The 20,990-nt window shown below is 40.3% G+C and overlaps 1 protein-coding gene across 6 annotated transcripts in view; it reads left to right on the top strand.

Annotated features, from left to right (window-relative positions):
* COL6A3 (collagen type VI alpha 3 chain) overlaps positions 1 to 20,990 on the top strand; it is a 122,112-nt gene that overhangs the window by 46,985 nt on the left and 54,137 nt on the right. For 5 of the 6 annotated variants that reach the window (XM_014523989.2, XM_006032252.2, XM_014523991.2 and 2 more), the window contains 9 exons: positions 1,405 to 2,004; positions 3,567 to 4,133; positions 6,629 to 7,246; positions 9,968 to 10,561; positions 10,993 to 11,595; positions 15,118 to 15,720; positions 18,254 to 18,600; positions 19,298 to 19,376; positions 20,979 to 20,990. The exon at positions 20,979 to 20,990 is cut by the window's right edge and continues 137 nt beyond it. In XM_014523989.2, the coding sequence (XP_014379475.1) occupies positions 1,405 to 2,004; positions 3,567 to 4,133; positions 6,629 to 7,246; positions 9,968 to 10,561; positions 10,993 to 11,595; positions 15,118 to 15,720; positions 18,254 to 18,600; positions 19,298 to 19,376; positions 20,979 to 20,990 (4,023 nt within the window). The remainder of the gene's footprint in view (positions 1 to 1,404; positions 2,005 to 3,566; positions 4,134 to 6,628; positions 7,247 to 9,967; positions 10,562 to 10,992; positions 11,596 to 15,117; positions 15,721 to 18,253; positions 18,601 to 19,297; positions 19,377 to 20,978) is intronic. The other variant, XM_014523990.2, reaches the window with a different exon arrangement.

Raw genomic sequence — 20,990 nt, 5'->3', positions numbered from 1 at the left:
CAGCTTTTTAGTACATAGAAATATCATGCTTTTCAGTTTGATAGTATAAGTCCTTTAAGAACTACAAGTGGAAGCTCTCTGATTTTGAAAAAGGGAGATTCCAAGACGAAATCCAGAGCCCTACTGAAGATAATAAGATTTTTATTATTGACCTCCATGGGGTCAGGATTTTATTATAAATTGGCCAATGAGATTTAGCATGGACTTCAAGCTCTGTGAAGGAGCTTAAATACTACTATAACATTGTGATATTTTGGTTTGGATCCTGTAGTTGTGCATATCTTTAGGCAAAAGGACCCAAAAGCTGATGTAGGGGGAATGTTCTGCTAGCACTGAATTAATGTCATGGCTTTTAAGGCTGCATTTTTGTGCTAAAAGGGGCTATGGCTGCATCCAGGTTCTGTGTGATATGATTAAGCAAAAAAATGACTAAGTGAAGACTGTAGGATTATTCTGTATGTTAGGAAGACTCAGCCAAATGTTGAGCATTCCTTCTGCTTAGGTAATCGCTGACAGAAAAATGCTTATTTCCAAATATGCAGCAAGGGACAGTTTAGATGTAACAGTATCTTACATAGTCACGTCCATATGGTCACGTACCAGTGAAATTTATTTAAAGTGACCGCTCAAAATTGGTTACTTAACAGTAGTAGTCTTCTACGGAAAGTAGAGCCAAATTGTACTCTGTGGGCTAGATTCTGCTCCCAGATGCACATTGTACATCTGGAGTAACTCTCCTGAAATCAGTGGAGTTCCTTTAGACATTGAGAGGAGGATTTGGTTCACTATACTTGAGGCTGCCTTTTTGGCTTCCTCAAGGAATAGAAAAGTGGCTGATGAGGCTGGGTGCTGGCATCACTTCATTTGTCAGTGCCTGATAGAAGAGTTTTTTTTCAGGTGCTGTAGGGTTAACATTTTCAATAAGGCTCCAGTGATGTTCACAAAGTATTATTAGATAGCATCTGCCTTACACCAGGGTAAATTTGAATAAGTATAGAAACAGCTTCTCAGTGGGTATATAAATTGATACGGATCCACTGAAGTCAATGAAACCAATTTATATTTGCTAAGGATCTGGCCCACTGTGCCTAGAGAAAAGGAAGTCCTTAGTTTTTTGCAGTGGATGAAATTGCCTCTGAAGCATCAGAGACTAGGCTCCATTACTAAACTTTGCCATTAAAATACTTGTTATAGAATGATTCAAGCAACAAAATGTCTAATAACTTTCAGTGTTATCCTTGCTGTTTATTTCTTGGACACTGTTTCATTTCTTGCTTGCTCTCCCTTCTCCCACATCTCTCTAACAAGGTATGCATGTGTGTACAGTATATACTGTATGCACACATGAAAATGTCTGTTATGTTTTCTATGATGTCTCATGTTATTTTCTGTGCTCTACTGCAGTTCAAGTAAACAAAAGGGATATCATCTTTCTTTTGGATGGATCACTCAACGTTGGAAATGCCAACTTCCCATTTGTGCGTGACTTTGTTTTGAAACTAGTTGACTACCTTGATGTTGGAATTGACAATATACGAATCGGCCTAATACAATTTAGTGACACTCCCAGAACTGAATTCTTTTTAAACACATATCTAATCAAATCAGAAATAATTAATCGCCTGGGCCAGTTGAAGCCCAAGGGAGGCTCAGTGTTGAACACTGGCTCTGCATTAGACTTTGTCCTTGCAAATCACTTCACTGAAGCAGGTGGGAGCAGGCTAGATGAACAAGTTGCACAGATCCTAGTCCTGGTTACAGCAGGGCAATCTGCTGATGCATACTTGGATGCTTCCCGTGCATTAGCTCAGGCCGGAGTGCTAACTTTTTGTGTTGGAGTTAGGAATGCCAATAAGGCAGAACTTGAGCAGATCGCATTTGATCCAAGAATGGTATATTTTACGGATGATTTCAGTTCTCTGGCAGCTTTACCACAGGAATTAATTAAACCTTTAACAACATATGTTAGTGGAGGTGTACAAGAAGTTCCACTCACCCCGTCAGGTAATATCTACCTTTCTTCAAGTTGACTTAATATTGGTCTTTCTTCTCTTGATTCCTTGCTTTAAATGTACTACAAACTTCTTTTTTTCCAAGGTCTTGATCCAGCAAAGCACGTAAGTCTACACTTAACTTTAAGCAGTGGCTATGCCCATTGAATCCTTAAGCTCATTGAAGTCAAATTTAACATGCTTACAGTTCAGCACATTTTAAAGTGCTTCACTGGATCAGGATCAAAAGATAGATCAGAGTGAGTCTTTGACCACCGTACCAAATATTCTGTTCACTTATGTTGAGTCTGTCTTTCTTTTTATTTTTTGATAATGTGGAATATACTGACGTCTACTTAATGTGCTTGTATATACAGCAGCTCACACAGAGTGGTTACAGGTAAATTAGGTGGAGTTATTAAGATAGTACCATTCAGTATAGATGAATGAAAACAAAACCAAAGCATGTAAGTTTGGAATCTAGTTATTTCCATTTGGTACAGCTTCCTCTCCTCCCCCCAGTAGTAGAGGGTTGGCATGGCTGTAGCTGAGGGCAAAATCTTACTCCCAGTATAAATTTAATGAGTTAAAAAGTCTTTGAGAGTTTTTGACATTTCTGACATTAGCTACAGAAACATTTCTGGGAGGGTTAACTTGATTTAAACAGGTATTTGCTCAATAGTTGTTTTATTGTGGCTCTGACCACTCGGAGACATTAAAAAGACTAGGATCAACTAGCGATGGAAAGGAGACAATTAAAAGCAACATGGCAGATGGATATCAAATTCTCCCAGATAATTCTAAAATAGGTGAAAGGTTCCCATATATAATTCATGTATGGATCTTAAAGGCCCATTCCTCTGCCATTTCTCTAGGTCATGGTGGGAGAGGGGAGTGAATTACAGCAGTCCTTTAAAGGGTGCAGCTCACTTCCTTTCTTGAGACTAGTCATTTATGGGGGCAGTGGGGCAGGGAAATCAAGCCAAGTGCCTGCAGAATTCTGCTAGGTCCATGTTCACTTGATCACAGTGAGCAATACATTGTACTCAAAACTCAGACCAAAACTCTAAGTAAAGCCAAGGAAGTCTGTGAGAAGGGGTTCTTGTTCTCTATTCCCTATTTAGCTAAATAAATCAAGGGCACTGTCAAGCCCTTTTAGCACTGAGGTATTTCAGTAGAGGAAACCCACTCAGATACTTTATACCATATTTTCTTGAATGCAACACTCATTTTTCCCCAAAACCCAGTTGTAGAAAGTTGGATTGTGCAATATAGGCAAGGAAATACGGTTAGAACACTTTTTGCTGCTTCCTGGGCAAAAGTGAAAGTAAAGTCTGCACTCAGTTCCCATAGGGAACACAACATTGAGCAGGCTCAGCTCATTAGCTCAGCTCTCATACTACAAAGAAAGATCTTTTTTTCTTCATTCTGCCTTTCAAAAACAAGGTGTATATGGTATATGAGAAAATATGGTATATTAATATCCTGCTCCTTTAAAGAAAAGTTTCTCTGTGAAATTCAAAAGGAGAAAAAGCCTTCATAGTCTTATTTCCTTTTATTTTGAATTCATTCTAGAAAGCAAGAAAGATATTTTATTCATGATTGATGGTTCAGCCAACCTATTGGGTCAGTTCCCTGCAGTCCGAGACTTTGTGCACAGAATTATTTCTGACCTCAATGTGAGTCCAGATGCCATCCGAGTTGCTGTAGTTCAGTTCAGTGACAATGTTCAAGTTGAATTCAACTTCAGTGAGTTGCCATCGAAGCAAGACATGCTTCTAAAAGTTAAACGGATGAAGATAAAAACTGGGAAGCAACTGAACATAGGTTCTGCACTGGATTATGCAGTGAGGAACCTGTTTGTGAAGAATGCTGGGAGCAGGATTGAAGAAGGAGTTCCTCAGTTTTTGGTCCTACTTGCTGCTGGGAAATCATCTGATAGTGTGGAAGATGCAGCGGAGGCCCTGAAACGAGCTGGTGTTGTCACTTTTATTATCAAAGCCAGGACTGCAGAGCAAGTAGAACTTGAAAGAATAGTTTATGCTCCACAATTTATTCTGAGTGTGGATTCCCTTTCTAGAATTGGAGAAATTCAGTCAAATATAGTAAACCTATTGAAAACCATACAATTTCAACCAACAGGTACAGAAATGCAGTTTCATTTGTTTCTAAAATGTTGAATTAGATGTCTTTTAGATGACTGAAAAATTGTAGTAGACAACACTTGTAAATTAACATTATATACATAATGATGTTTCATGGTCTTTATTTAAAATTCACTGAAGTCAGTGGAAAGACTCCCAGTGATTGGACTTGGATTAGGCATATGACTTAAATCAAGACCAATATATTTGAAATTATTTAAAAATGCTATTGCCTGTTATTGAGGCTATGGTTCTGCAAAGCACTGAAGTGCAGGCTTAACTTTAAACACAAATAATCCCACTGAAGTAAAAGCCTGTTTTACAATAATAGGCAGACTTTGTCCTCAAAATCTTAAGTAGTTTTCAGGGTTTTGGTTGTAGCTGTGTTGGTCTAAGGACAGAGTCAGGCAAGGTTCTTTGAGTAGATGTGATATCTTTCATTAGACCAACTGAGGAGTTGGAAAAAAGTTCTAGACAAGCTTTTGGGCGCAGTCACCCTTCTTCAGGCATAGGGAGTCTCTGCTGGTCTGAGACTGCAAGGAATGGAAAAGTTAAAAGTGTGGCAGGATGTCAGTGAAAATGTAAATAGGTAGGAATTTGAAAGACAGAAGGTAAAGCAGGTTGTAATGTGTCATAAATCCAATGCCTATATTGAGTCCATGATTTTTTATATCCAGTAGATTTATGAAGTGAAGTTTGTAGGCTCATTTACGAAAGGTGAGAAAGACGAGCTATGAAAAACGAGCCTACTAACTTCACTTCATTAACCTCCTGGATACAAAAAATCATGGACTCAATATAGACATTGGATTTATGATACATTACTACCTGCCTGACATCTGATTTACCAGATACCTGCCTGACCTGACTTCTTACATTCTCCTTTTCCCCTACCTTTTCTCCCCTTTCCTCCCCTCCCCTCCTTTTCTGCCTTTTGTCTTCCTCGTTTCCAACTAGTTCCTTTTTCATTGAGAGACTCTTTCACCTTGTATTATTATCACTGCAGTGTTTCTTTTTGGCCTGTCTTCCTCTGCTTTATTCCCCCTCCCTTCCCTGTTTTACCTTTTATTTTTCTAATTTCTACCTATTTATGTTTTCACTGACATCCTGTCACACTTTTACCTTCTCTTATTCCTATTTTCCTGATCTCCTACTATTTCTTTTTTTTCACAGGCAGCCTCTTTTCTACCTTGTATTCTATTACTGCTGTCTCCTTTTGGCCTCCCCCCAGCCCTTTCTTCCCCCTCCCTTACCTGCTTTACTTTTTGTCTTTCTAATTTCTATCCATTTAAGTTTTCACTGACATCCTGCCACACTTTTAGCTTCTCTCATTTCTTGCAGTCTCAGACCAGCAGAGACTCACTATGCCTGAAGAACGGCAACTGTGACCGAAAGCTTGCCAAGAACTTTTTTCTGAAATGTTTTAAGAATTAAAAAAGAAATCAAAATATCAAAATGCTTTTACAAAAAGGTTTTTACTGTTTTCAGTCAGCATCATTTATCAGCAGGTATTTTGTGTGCACATGGTATTATTATTTTCTAAATTAGAGAGAGAGACAGTGAAAGTTTTTCAACATCTTTGTCTGACCCTCCATAGCTCCATAGAGCACACTATGCGGAGTGCTAATATAACGCGCTACCTTTCGAGACCTGGATTGCTCTGGGACCTAACCTCTGGTTCCACTACCTCCCATTGAGCATCCCTGCTTGACAGCTAGCATTTCAGGGAAGAAGCAGCAGATACCTAAGGAGACACTTTGCTGATCAAGCATAGCCCTTGTTGCCCATGTAGTGATTATCACTACACTATATCCATCTGTTTATTAGCCAAGAGTGTTTGACTGATGGTATGTCTACATTGATATTCAGGGTTGCTCTTAAGACATCTCCAGCCAACCAGAGCCAAGTGAACTTGTCTCCCTGATCCGTACTGTACACTGTATCCAACAGCAAGCCTAGCAACATGGTTCTTCTTTCTTCCTTTGCAGAGCCCTTCTAGTAATTGGTCTATAGATAACTTGTCTGTCCTTCTGGGTTTGTCTCTACTCATGGGCAAAAGAGAGAGAGAGAGGAGGAAGTAGGCCTGGAAATCAGAACCAGGCAGTTTGGGGAATGTAATTCCGGGTCTGTACACCCGGCTAAATTTCAAACATTACCAAAAGGGGTGACCTCAGTGTTAATTTCATACGTACAACATTAGCAAACTTGCAGGATTGGACATGACTGCCAAGCAGAGTTGAATTTAAAACCTGTACAATGTAACTGGATAGTGGGTATGGGCTTAGGGATGACCTTATGGTTGATCCTACCCATCAGTGGATATAGGCTGACTGGATACAGATGACAAACTTTAAATAAATTGAATCAACAATTATGATGCCTGACCTAGAATCCCAAGATGTTCTGTGCATAAAATGATTCACAAAAAGAAGAATGTCTACCTATACAGATAATTTTACTTAAGTTCTTCTCTAATTTTTTTTCAAACCACAGTTGTTGGAGATGAGAAGAAGGATGTGGTGTTTCTGATTGATGGCTCAGATGGTGCAAGAAGTGGGTTCTCTTTTCTACAGACCTTTGTTTTAAATATGGTTGAAAGCCTGGACATCAGCCGTGACAGAGTTCATGTTGCTGTAGCACAGTACAGCAATGTCATCAGACCTGAGTTCCTTTTTAACAGCTACTATGATAAAGCAGATGTTATTAGAGCCATTCGAGGCATGTCTGTTATGGGAGGGTCTCCTCTCAACACTGGTGCAGCCTTGGACTATCTCATAAAGCAGATATTCACTCCTCAGGGTGGGAGCAGGATTGCTGAAAATGTCCCTCAATTCCTGATTTTGCTGACTGCTGACAGATCAAGGGACGATGTGCGAAGGCCCTCAGTGGTCTTGAAGACAAGTGGCGCTGTGCCTTTTGGCATTGGCATTGGAAACGCTGATATCACGGAAATGCAGACAATTTCATTTGTCCCAGACTTTGCTGCTGTTGTCCCTGACTTCAATCAACTGGATACTGTACAGCAGCTCATTTCAGACCGAGTCACTCGGCTAACCAAAAAAGAAATAGAAACACTAGCCCCAGATCTGCTTTTTCCATCACCCAGTCCAGGTGGGCAGATGTTTATCAGCTGTTTTTCATGTGGGGGTATTGTTGTGCTAGTCAGTATCTGCAACAAGATTAAAAAACCCTGATTTTTAAATAATGTGGGGTTGTGACACAAATAGAGAAAAAGCAAACACATTTACAATTGAGGCTCCAATTCTAACTGCTAATTTATCCTTTACTGAGGTAGGTTTGCTTTGTAGGACCTATGTAATTACAATCAGCCACCCAAAAATGCTTATAGTCCCCAATTGTACACTGTGGTTCATGATACCTCTACAGAGTGCAACTGAAGTCAATGAAGGATATGGACCCGAGTCTTAAAATAGATGAATGGGATATTACACTAGTCAATAGCTTATTATTCGTGTTTTCCCCTTCGAATGAAAACTGAATAATTTAGATTTTATAATGGTGCTTTCCTACTATTGTAAATTAAAATCCTTATCCTGATAAATACTATTTTCCAGAAATGTATAATTCAGGTACCACATTTTGTTTTGACATGAAACCTTACCATCAGGAGCCAACTTTTCTCTAGAGATAAGAGTAACCAGGAAAATAAGTTATAGGTGTTGATTGCAAAAGAGCTGAGTGATGAGAAAGCAAGGAGAGAGAGAGTGTATGTGTTTGAAGGGGGGGTGGTCAATGTATTCACTTTCAAAATATATCTCTGGGCTAGAGAGAAAACTTACAGTAAGTCCTCACTAGGAAATGTCTCTAAGAAAAAACTAATATGGTAATGTTATTTAGGATGACTCCTCACAATCCCCCTCCCCCCCCCCCCCCCCCAAATTTTTCCCTGTAGCCCCCCCCCCCCCCCCCCCCCCCCCCCCCCCCCGATAATTCTCCTGGCTCTGGGGAAAGGGCATATTATTTAACTCCTTTTCTTGGGACAGTTTATTTTCTGGTATGTATATGAAAACCAAGTCTGGTGAATAGGGAAGAGTACAAAGCCAAGAGTCTGCCCACCCCCTGCTTATTTTCCCACAAAAAGCGTATTGCAAGAGCAACTGCTACTCTTCCCTTATGGCCAATCACAATTTCAGCAGGGAAATAATGGAGACCTTAATATCCATAAGTCCCTCCTGCCGTGGCCAAGTAGGAGCTGAGATAATCTATGCCTTGTGTACGCTAAATTATTCCTATATTTAGAATCTGGTTTTTAACACCCATTTCTTAAAATTAATGGATGCACCAGAATAAAGCTATATGAATTCAATTAAGGACAGAATTTGGCTTGGAGGGTTGGGTCTCCCTTAGAAGCTTGTTTCATAAATTGCAGTTACGTATGCATGGTGACTGGAGGTGACTTTTTCTAACTATTTGATATTTTGCTTAAGGCTTCATTGGGGAACTGATTTCCACTTGGTACCCTTTTTGATCTGTGCTGTAGATTATACACTTTTTCTGAGCCTCTGATATGTTTTTTTAAACAGCTTCCCAGCTCTGGTAGGCCTTTTAACCTTCCTTTTAACTTCTAAAATGAGGAAATTGTTAGATGATACAAAATGTCCAAGGGCTCCTTAATAAATCATTTGAAGCTGAACATCTTTAAGGCCAGACAGATAAGCAGCAGAGAACTATATTTCATCATTTTGGGATCCATCAAAAGTAGATTTTCAAAAACTTGGGATGAAAGTCCTTGCTGAACACACTTGAAAATTGACTTGTCATGGGATTAGAGGGAATTTGCAAAGTTTCATGAATGACCAGGAAAAGGGAGTACCTAGTGAATTTGTAAAGTTTGCAGCTAATACTAAATTCTTCTGGGGAGTCAAATCCCAGTCTGATGATAAGGGGCTGCAGATAGATTTCACAAGACTAAGCAAATGATCAATAAAGTGGAAGATAAATGTAAACGTTAACAAGTGCAAAAGTGTTAACATAGGTTATATATACTATATGCTTGTAACTATATGCATGTAATGCTAGACTCTGAGCTAACTATTATAACTCAATTGTTGATAGTACTCTAAAAATATTGGATCAGTGTGCAGTAGAGACTAAAAAAGCTAATAAAATTTTGTGCATCATTAAGAAGAAAATGAAAGCAAAATAAGAAACAACATTATGTCATTGTATAAACCGATGCTGTACACATATCTTGAATGCTATGTGCAGTTCTGTTCTCCATATCAGAAAAGGATGTAGTAGAATTAGAAAAGGTGCAGGGAAGGGCAACAAAGATGAGCAGCATTATGGAACAGCTGCTACACCAGGAGAGACTGTAAGGGCTAGGACTCTTCAATTAGGAAAGAAGTTTGAAAGGGATATGATAAAGGTCTCTAAAATCATAAAGTAAATGGATAAAGTAATAGAAAATTGTTGTTCACCAAGTCCCAGAATGCAAGAACTAAGTGGGCACTATGGGGAGAAACCAAGAGGAGGATGAAAGTTTAAACAAGAGGAAGTAGCTCCTTACACAGTACATAGTTAAGCTTACAGAACTCAGTACTGCAGGAGTCTATAGAACCAGATAGTATAACTGGATTAAAAAAGGAGGACAGGTTAACTGGGAGCTATTAAACAGAAAAAAAATCAGGGATGCATCCAAAAACAAAGATATTCGATATCAGGGAGGGCATGTCAGGGCATAGATCACTCTAGACATGCCCTATTTGTATCGTCTCATCTAAAGCTTATACTAATTGCCACCATAAGAGAGAGAATGCTGAGCTAGATTGGCTATTGCTCTGACCCAGTACTTATGTTCTTTTTTCACAGTCAAGAAAGATGTGGTGTTTCTCATTGATGGTTCCCAGTTTGCTTCCTCTGAGTTCCAGCTAATTCGTGATTTCATTGTAAGGGTAGTAGACAGCTTGGATGTAGGTTTTGACACCACCCGCGTTGCAGTGGTCCAGTTCAGCACAGACCCCAAGGTTGAGTTTCTGCTTAACACCCACTCTACCAAAGATGACGTGCAAAGTGCTGTGAGAAGACTAAGGCCCAAAGGTGGCAGAGAAGTTAATGTAGGAGATGCTCTGGAGTATGTAGCAAAGAATATCTTTACAAGACCCTCTGGAAGTCGCATAGAGGATGGTGTCCCTCAGTTTTTAATACTTCTCTCTTCCCGCAAGTCTAATGATGAAGTAGTGGCCCCTGCAGTCCAAATCAAACAAGTTGGTGTGGCACCTCTGGTTATAGCAAAAAATGTGGATCCTGAGGAGTTGGCTCAGATTTCTCTTAGCCCTGAATATGTATACCAAGTCACAAACTTCCAGGAATTGCCCAGCATAGAACAGAAGCTGCTGAGCCCTCTTACATCCCTGACTGCTGATGACATAAAAGGGATCCTGGGAGATGTATCTCTCCCTCCAGGTAAGAGTGACTGAAATAACTTTATAGTCCTTTACTTCCAGTAAATGAAATATTTTCCCCCTTAAAAACAAGTATGGCACATTTCCACTATCAGGGGAATGGAGATTCATTAGACCGTTCAGACTGTTGGTCATCCCTGTAGATGAGCATATAGGTTTTTGGGTCAAGAGCTGCATTACTTTTCTTGCCCTTACTCATTCAAAGTGTTCTCTAATTAAAACAAACAGAAATCTGAGGCAGATGAAGCTAGGAACATTGAATAAAAATAACTGAATAAAAAGTAAATGTCAAAGAATTATGGAGCTAGTTAATTGTGTGCTTACAATTGTAGACATCTCAATTTAAAATGAACCTTATAGTAAAGATGAGGCAAAAAAAGTTTGATATTTCAATAATTTTATTTTCTCCTTAATATTTTTGTTTTCCTGCAGATGGTGAAGGTGATGAAAGGGACATAGTCTTTCTCATTGATAGCTCTGATAGTGTCAGGACTGATGGACTTGCTCACATTCGAGATTTCATCATTAAAATTGTTCAGCAGCTCAATGTCGGTCCAAACAAAGTGAGAATTGGTGTGGTTCAGTTTAGTAATGATGTGTTTCCTGAGTTCTACTTAAAAACACACAAAACCAAAACTGCAGTAGTAGATGCCATACGTCGCCTGAGGTTCAGAGGAGGATCTCCACTGAATGCTGGGAAAGCTCTGGACTATGTTGTGAAGAATTACTTCATTAAGTCTGCAGGAAGCAGAATAGAAGATACGGTCCCTCAGCATTTAGTTCTGTTCCTTGGAGAGAGGTCCCAGGATGACGTTAACAGACCTTCTTCTGTGATCACCTCGGTTGGGATTACAAGTCAAGGCGTCGGAGCAAGGAATGCAGACAGAACTCAGCTGGAGAGGATAACCAATGATCCTAGACTTGTATTCACAGTCAGAGATTTTCCAGATCTTCCAAGCATAGAAAGCAGGTTCCTCCAACCAATTTTACGACCTCAAATATATACAACTGAACCGCCTATATTTATAGACATAAGTAAGTCTTTTTTTCATACTTGGAAAATATTGCAGAGGTCTGATATAGAGCATGGGGTAAAATTCTAATAATCTGTGAAGCAATTTAGAAATAGTGCCTTTAGTTACTACTACTTTTTATTTTTCTGCATCACACTAAATACTTGCTGAAAGAAACTTGAAGGACATAGAAAATAATAGAATGTATAGATAATAGAATAGAATAATAGATAGTAGGAGGAAATATTTTCCTCATAAAATAAAGAACATCTCATCATTGTGCTTTATATTACATTTCTTTCCAGTATATGAAAAAAATGTACAAGGCTGAAGAAAATTCAAAACGAGATGAAAATAATAGCAAAATTCAATGGGTATGTCAACCCTAATCTTAGGGTCAACCTTGAGGGTTGGGCCTTAACCAATCAGAGCTACATAAACTGCCTTTCCTATCTCAGGGCTGTCCAACTGGTGGGCTGCAGGCCACATGTGGCCTGCAAGGTGTTACATTGCAGCCCCCAGGGGCTTCAAGAACAGATAGAGTCACAGGTCCCCCTCTCTCCAGCTTCCTTTTCTCTGCCCCACCTGGCAGGGCAGTGCAGCGCAGCACACATGACTCAGGGAGCTTGCAGCCACAGCCCCCTGAGAGGTGAGGTGCAGGTGGAAAACCTAGAGTGAGGAGGGATGCCCAGTGCAGTTGGGGCTGGAGAGGTGTTCCTGGGTGTACAGTGAAGTGGCAGGGAAGGCTGCCTGGGGGCCCTGTGCACCCAGGGGAGGGGCATGCAGAGCACAGCCCTAGGGGCTCATGTCCCCCACTGGTGCAGCCCCCAGCTGCTTAGAAGTCAGACAGATCTGTTTTACTTTTTGGCCACACCAAAGCAGCTCTCTTGTACTCTCTATTCTATGTGTGTGATCTTTCGAAGAACCGCCTGCAGACTACTTGTCCCTCCTTCTGTGCTTGGTTCTAATTATAGGTCACAGAAATAGGATGTGAGATGCAGACAGACTTGCTACTTACAGACTTTCTATGGGAAGTCCTATGGGAAGGTCTTCCTGTAGGGAGGCTTGCAGACAGAAAAGGTGTGAGCCAGAAGGTGAGTGGGTGTTAGGGTTAGCACCAAACCCAGTTCAGAAGAACCAGTGGTGAGGTTTATGTGTTTTCAGTGTAAATGGTTGATGGGTCCAAACTTGAGGGACACTTTGATTTTGACCCTAACTGTTGGCATACCTAATGTTAGTTCACATAGAACTTGCTCAAAATTCCACTGAAGTCAATAGAAGGACTCTCAGTGATGCCAAACATTTTTGGATCAGACATATATTTAGAAGTTTTGCTAACCTAAAAATGTATTAAAGCATTTTTCTAGAATAGTGAGGAATCAGTATTTCATTTTGTATTTGCAATATTTTTGTTTGTATTCTAACTCTGCACTGGTTTCAGTGAGGGTCTTGATTTATGGTTTATGATCATTTGTGAATCACATTTTTTTTACAATTTTTTTTTGCTTAGCAGTTCTTTTATTTTTCACTGGAATCCAGTAATAAATGAACCAATTATACCACAAACAGGAATTGTTATGGACTTATACTCCTTGGCTGCTTATTCTTTTGAAATTAAATAACTAATTTCCACTTCTTCATGCAAACACCACTCTCTTTCTAGAACAACCCTGAGTTGCACTTGTATTATTCTGTGAGTATCCTGTACCCAGTCCCCTCAAGACTTCTCCTTCCTGTCTTTATGACTTATTTTGCTCTCAAGAGGCCATGTCTAGTTAATGTTCCTCCAAATTTATGTTTCTAAATGGCTTCTACAAATCCCACATTTTGGGGAGACATCTGGGAGTGTGTGGAATTTGGAGACAGCAGCCTGTCCAGCCCTGTCCTGCTACAAGAAATATTGCTAAAAACTTACCCTGAAACAGCAAAACATGTGAAAGTGAACATCCAGGCTTGTTGTGGGCATAACAGACTTCTTACTTTTGTATATGCTCCAGGGTTTGGAGGGAGGAGGAGGTACTTTAATTACAATGGCTCCAAGAGGCGCTTTAATTAAAGTGCCGTTGCATCTCCTATATCAGCTTCCCTGCAGTTAAATACGGTGGTGGGGATGCTTCAACTAAAGCTCGTCAAACGAGCTTTTGTTCAAGTGCCTCCACCACCATTTTTAAGCACGCAGATGCTGATACATGAGATGCAGGAGGCTGGCGGAGCACAGCAATTGCTATGCTCCAGCAGACTCAATTGATCAAGTCTGGTCCAATGCACTGGATTTCCAGCATGTCGGACCAGCTATGGTGCTTGTATATAGGCGCTCTTTGAGATCAGGTACACAGTTCTTCAAAAAGATTCAGGTTTGAGCTGGAGATTCTGTCAGTTTGCTAACATTGGCCAAGATTTTCAGAAGTCACAAATCATTTCTGTGTTTCCGGGTACTTTCATTTTTTGGTGCCCAAAATGTGAGACCACATAAAAGGGTACAATTTGCACAATATATTTGCTACCTCTCTACTAAATCAGATGTTCTCTGAGGTGTTACATTCTGGGTACTGAGAAATGGAGGCAGCTAGTCACATTATTGGGCACATGTACACATGAGCTTTAATGCACATTAGCTGATCTTAATGTGCATTAAAGCATCACCTAAAAAACTGTGCACTGTCGCTAATGCGCATTTAAACTATTTTAATGTCACTTAAAAACCGTTAGCATTTATACACATACATTTGTCTGATCCAGCGTGTATTAATCAAGTCTGCTTTACATGCAAGCTGACATGTCTGGTGCTGCATCACATGCATTTGTATAAATGGTGAAATATGAGCCAGCACTGAGAAAATGGCGGTGGGGCGCTTTTGAACTAAAACACTTTTGATGTGTTTTAGTTCAAAAGTGGGCTGCCACTATTTTCTCAGTGCTGACGCACATTTCGCCATTTATACAAATGTACGCTCCGCAGCACCGGGCACTTTAAAAAGTGCCTGGCGCTGCTACGCAAGCATGTGTACTAATTCCCCATGCTCTTTAGTTAATGCACATTAAGATAGGCTAATGTGCCTCACAATGGAGGGCATTTATACATGTGCTCTGGGAGTGGAGAGGAGGTGCTTTAATTACAGCAGTTCCAAGAGTTGCTGTAATTAGTGTCCAGAGTATTAGCATCCCTGAGCTGAAAAATGGCAGCGGGGTGTTTTAAATAAAGATTGTTGAACACGTTTTAGTTAAAGCATCTCCACATTTTTCAGTGTGGAGGTGCTGATACACAAGACACTGGAGTCTGCTGGGGTGTAGTTGCATCTATCTTGGTCTTCACTAGATCACTCATTCTTAATTGGCTGCTAATTTTTGTGCTTTTTTATGGAACAACCCCCTTCCCCCCCGCTTCCCCCCCTTCTAAATTAAGGGTAAAATTACTTCCATGAGCAGCATGTAGTGTTTGCATGTAATTTAAGAATGAATTGTTTTTTTTTTCTTTTTATAGTTCAGTACAATATTATGGAGGCTACAAAGGATTCAAAACTCATTTTCTTTTTGATTATTTCAGATGGGAAGAAACAAGCTGATATTGTGTTTTTGCTGGATGGCTCCATCAATTTAGGGAGAGAGAATTTCCAAGAAGTTATCCAATTTGTCTCTTCTATAGTTGATGCTATCTATGATGATACTGCCTCTATTCAGGTAGGACTGGCCCAGTACAACTCAGATGTGACTGATGAATTCTTTCTCAAGGATCACACCACCAAACAAGAGATTTTAGATGCTATCAATAAAGTAGCATATAAAGGAGGCAGAGTGGCGAATACTGGAGCAGCAATCAAACATCTCCAGGCCAAACACTTTGTGAAGGAGGCTGGGAGCAGGGCAGACCAGAGGATACCTCAAATTGCTTTTATCGTAACAGGAGGCAGACCTGCGGATGATGGACAGACAGCTGCATTGGCACTAAAGCAGTCTGGGGTGAAGCTATTTGCAGTTGGTGTGAAAAACATTGACCTGGATGAAGTGAACAAATTGTCCAGTGAACCTGCTACTGGGTTCAGAGTGAAAGCTGTCCAAGAGCTGTCAGAATTGAATGAGCAAATTTTAGTTACAATGGATGCCGTTATGAAGGAGACTCTCTGTCCAGGAGTCACTGATGTTTCAAGAGGTAAATATAATTACTTACTTCCATGGATGATCCAGAGACTGGAACACTTTGAACATTTTAAATGGATTCATTCAATAGTGCAATTGTATCCTGTTCCTGTATGGTCTTAAGCCTTAGCTTTGGAATGCCTATAGCATAGGTGTGGCGACCCTATGCAATCAGCCTGTATGCGCTCTGGCACAAGAAACATGTCTCCAAACACATAGACAATGAAGGTTGGGTGCTTCCGCTATATAAATAATAGGGCTGTGCAAAGCTCACTGATTCGCTTCGGCAGAGATTCAGCCTGATTTGTATTGTATACAGAGAGACTTAGACAAATTGTAGGATTGGGCCAAAAGAAATCTCATGAGGTTCAACAAGGACAAGTGCAAAATCCTGCACTTAGGACAGAATAATCACATGCATCAGTACAGCCTGGGGGATGACTGGCTGGGCAGCAGCTTTGGAGAAATGGACCTGGGGGTTATAGTGGACAATAAGCTGAATATGAGTCAACTATATGCCCTTGTTGCTAAGAAGGCTAACAGCATACTGGGCTGCATTAGTAGAAGTGTTGCCAGCAGATTGAGGGAAGTATTATACCCAGTTGGTAATTATATTCCACTTGGTACCAGCTACCAACTAGACCCTGAGCCACTGATCAGCACCTGTTGAGCCCACATCCCCCTATTCTTCACTGGTGAGGCCACATCTGGAGTGCTGTGTCTGGTTTTGGGCCCTCCACTACAGAAAGGATGTGGACAAGCTGGAGAGAGTCCAGCAGAGGGCAATGAAAATCGTATGGGGGCTGGGGGCACATGACTTCTGAGGAGAGGCTGAGAGAACTGGGTTTATTTAGTCAACAGAAGAGAAGACTGAGGAGGGATTTGATAGCAGCCTTCAACTACCTGAAGGGTGGTTACAAAGAAGATGGAGCTAGACTGTTCTCAGTGGTGTCAGATGATAAAACAAGGAAAAATGGTCTCAAGTTGCAGCAAGAGAAGTTTAGATTAGATATTAGGAAAACTTTGTCACTAGGAGGGTAGTGAAGCACTGGAGTGGGTTATCTAGAGTGGTGGACCATCATTGGAGATTTTTATAACCTGACTCAACAAAGTCCTGGCTGGAATGATGTAGTTGGGGATGGTCCTGCTTTGAGAAGAGGGTTGAACTAGATAACCTCCTGAGGTCCCTTCCAAACAGTTGTGCTGACAGGCGTTGTGGTGCCTAGCCTATGGCATGGCTGGATTAACCTCTCCTTTTATGGCTGAACTGTTTGCTCACTGTTTGTCAGTCAGATACTCAGAACAGTGCATCTTCTGGATCCTCAGTTGCTCTTAGCATCCCTCTTTGCTTTGGTGCTCTTCTCACCTGCATTTAGCATAACTGTTGTGGCATTTAATCTCTGATATGAGCCTTGCCCCATTAATTCATGCCTTTGTGACTTCCTAGTTGGACTGAAGGAACTTAGATGTCATTTTGTTGCATACAGGGTAAGAACATGAATTGACTACATTGGAATTGCTTAATTACTTCTTTGCATGAAGATACCCCTTGAGGAACATTTGAAGCTGACAGGCAATATAGAATTACCTACTTGCACAGCAATATTGGCTACAGGCCAGCCTAAGAAGCTAGTATTGAAAGACCTTTCCTGGCCTTTTGTCTGCTTCTGAGTGTAGTTTAGTGTTACTACTGATATAAAATATAAATCTTAGGTACTGGGGAAGCAACCCTACTGTGTATGCTTGAGTTGATATTAAACTATTTCCCCCACTTTCAACCACAATAGTTGAGAGACCAGTGGGTATACATGTACAGAAGGAAGTCTACATCTGTGGCATTGTTTAGTGTATTGGGTTGAGTCCCTGAGTCTGATGGCTTTCTCTCAAATTTATAGTAAGGCACCTGGGCTTGCAAGTGAAGCAATGCAAAATAATAAATCCAGTACATTAAAGCAACCTAACATTTCTTAAATAGTTTCCTTGTGCCATATATAGCATATAAGAAATACAATTTATTTTATTTTTTTTAAAAATTAGTTCCATTTTGTGAAATTGCAACAAAGTACAACCTCCTGAAATTCTAGGATTGTCGTACATCATTGCAAACATTTCATACAGCGCCCTAAAAAGATATTAAAATGATGAAGGAGAGCATGCTCGACAAAACACAGCTTTTTTGCTTAGTTTCAGCCTCATTCTGTGAATCACTTGAACCTAGAGCCATACATTTTGAAATCAGTGGAAAGCTCATTGACTTCACTTTCCTTGATTTCAGTGGGCCTTAGGTCAGGTTCATTTAGCAGTTCTTAAAGGGAAGCAGGAATTCTATGGATCAGGGCCCTGTTATACTTGGCATTATACAAATACATAATATAAAAACAGTTCTTTTGCCAGAGAATTCACAATCTAATATTTCACATGTGAACAAGAGAGAACTTTTTTTTTTAAATAATGGAGTTCTGTGAATACTCTCTTGTGAAACAATTGTGGCTTTTCCCATCTCTAATCTGTGTCTGAATGACTCTTCCTATATATTTCTTCTTCAGACTGCAAGCTTGATGTGATATTGGGCTTTGATGTCTCAGATACTGGACCAGGACAAAATATATTTTATTCTCAGAGAGGGCTGGAGTCAAAGGTAGAGGCCATTCTGAACAGAATTACTCAGATGCAGAGGATCAGCTGTACTGGCAACCAACAGCCAACTATACGAGTAGCCATCATGGGCCAGTCCACTACTGGAGCAATTGAAGGACTGGACTTTATTGAGTACCAGCCAGAATTGTTTGAGAAGTTCCAAGCCATGCGCAACCGTGGTCCATATTATCTAACAGCAGATACACTGAAGTCTTATCAGAACAAATTCAGAACAGCTCCTAGTGACAGTGTGAAAGTAAGTCCTCTCTCATTTTTCTATATGCTGAGAAAAATAAATACATTGAGCTGGATTATCTGATGGTATAAACAAGAACAGCTCAGTTAAAATCAATGTACTGTGGCAGTTAATTAACACTATCAAGGACTTTCTCTCCTTGAAGTATAAGACATGTGAAAGGTTTCCTAACACTGCAATTGCTTAAAAACTTAAAATTTGTAAATAAACAAAAGTTTAATGAAATAATGTGTATTTGGGATATTGTTTTGCATATGTAAATTTAACTGGCATAAACAGATTAATGAATAGGCATCTAGACCCTAAATTATTGCTGCACTCACCTGGCATTGTAATGAACATTGTCAGACGCAGAAATGCTGAGTATCATTCCGTCTAATGTTTGCAAATGCTATTTTGGTTTTAGAATAATTATCCAGCTCCATCTATTACTAAGCATATATGTTGATAGCATGATCTGGCATATGAATTCAAAGGTGGGAGGAGTTACTGCCATAATCTAGTTGGACTCAGATAAAGTACATTGCAGAAGTATGTAACTTCAAGATCTGCTTTGAACATTTTGGGGCAGTTCTGATGCTGATGGAAATTGCTGTAACTGCAGTGAAGTGATGTTGATTTATGCTAGAGCACCCATGCCTGATGGAACATTTCTGTGTTTAATAGTGGACCTGATGGGATTTTGCTTCCTTCCCAGGTTGTAATCCACCTAACTGATGGTGCAGATGATGGAATGGCTCGCTTAGCGGCTGCTTCAACTGCTCTGCAAAAGGAAGGTATTACATGCCAATTCATGTGCGCGCGTGCGCGCGCGCACACACACATATAATATATGGACTTATTTTTTTCTTTTTGGGGGGAATTGAAACAGATAATTCTTGTGATTCTTTCCAATCCTATGATTCTATGTTTTTACTGAAAGTTTGGATAAATGAAGCATACCCACATTTTCTAATGGCCCAGGCTAAAGCACTCAGACCTGAATCCGATTTTTACCAGAGTTTGGAGGCAAGGATGTCATGTAGATGCACTTCAACTCCATCCCCAGTTATAAGCTATACAAACCCATTTCTTATTTCAGCTGTAACTAATTAGTTGAATGTAACTGAGGATGATTGGTGGAGGGGTATTATTGGAGGAGTATTTATCTAATCCAAAGCGATTTTAATGCAAGTTTCTGGTGCAGCACTGGTAGGAGCAGTGCAAAGTCCACCCCTCCCCAGCACACTCTTCTGAAGGAATCACCTATAGGACTATGAGGGGAGTTCAGTGCCCACCCGTACTTGTTCTGCAAGCCTCTTGTGTACAGGAACCCCCGTTGATTTCTCAGGGTGATGGGTTCACAGGCTTGAACCCCTTGCTTTTGGCTTTTCCATTTGGGACTACTGTATTTGTTTTAGATTAGAGATGGCCAAACTCATGAACCAAAAGCCACTCCAGAGCCATTTAAATGCAACTCCTGAAGAAGGAGAAATATCTTTTGTGTCTCTGTTCATTTTTTATTTTCTATTTTTGATTTTCTTTGGCTCAACACATTATTATTTGAGCTGAGGCATTTTGCACAGATCATTGACTCTGGGGCATGCACATTTCAAGAGTTTTGCCTCCTGCAGTTCTCAGCCATGCCAAAATGTTGGTTTGGAGCTAAGAGGGTTAGGAAGTTTGACCTCCCTGATCTTGATTATACCATTAAAGCAGAACCTTGCACCAGTCCCTGAAAGGGGCAGCCCACAGGAAATACAAACTTATACTCTCCTTTAAGGAGTGCACTGTATTTTCTGTGCACACTTTACTACTGATTGTGATTCTGTCTACTTCCTACCACTTTCTGAAAACAATACTTCATTGGGGAGCATCTCAGATACAGACCTGCATGCCGCTGATAGCTGCAAATCCAGTCAAATTTTATGTAGAAGGTGAAAAAGTGGTAAGCTTCCTTGTGTTTTCCACACTACAAATCCAAGTGTGAGCTAGCTTCCATTGTACCCCAAGATAACAGTTTTGGTGATCTGGACCTGGCCTGTACAGAGCTAATACAACTCAGCTTCCTAAAGACCAAATAATCAACCAGCAGGTATTTGAGCCACCAAATGAAGCAAACTGAATTTCAATGGGAGACTTAGCAGTGAAAAGTTGTGTATGTAGTTACTTACTGGCAACTAAAATATTGGAGCTTGCAAACATTGGGAGAGTTAGGCAGACTACTAATTTCCTACATTACCCTTGACTCATTGCACTTACTGACCATATAGCAATATATATATATTTATAGATTTGGAGCTGCACAGATAGAAAAAATCCATTTTAAAATGTCAACAGGTGGGCTTCCCCTTGCTTTATGTCCCCTCACAGAAATAAATTATGTTTCAATCCTCCAGGTGTCAAGGCTC

Source organism: Alligator sinensis, unplaced genomic scaffold (genome assembly GCF_000455745.1).
Source record: "Alligator sinensis unplaced genomic scaffold, ASM45574v1 scaffold1003_1, whole genome shotgun sequence".
Taxonomy (NCBI): domain Eukaryota; kingdom Metazoa; phylum Chordata; order Crocodylia; family Alligatoridae; genus Alligator; species Alligator sinensis.
This window is presented reverse-complemented; position numbering and strand designations above follow the sequence as displayed.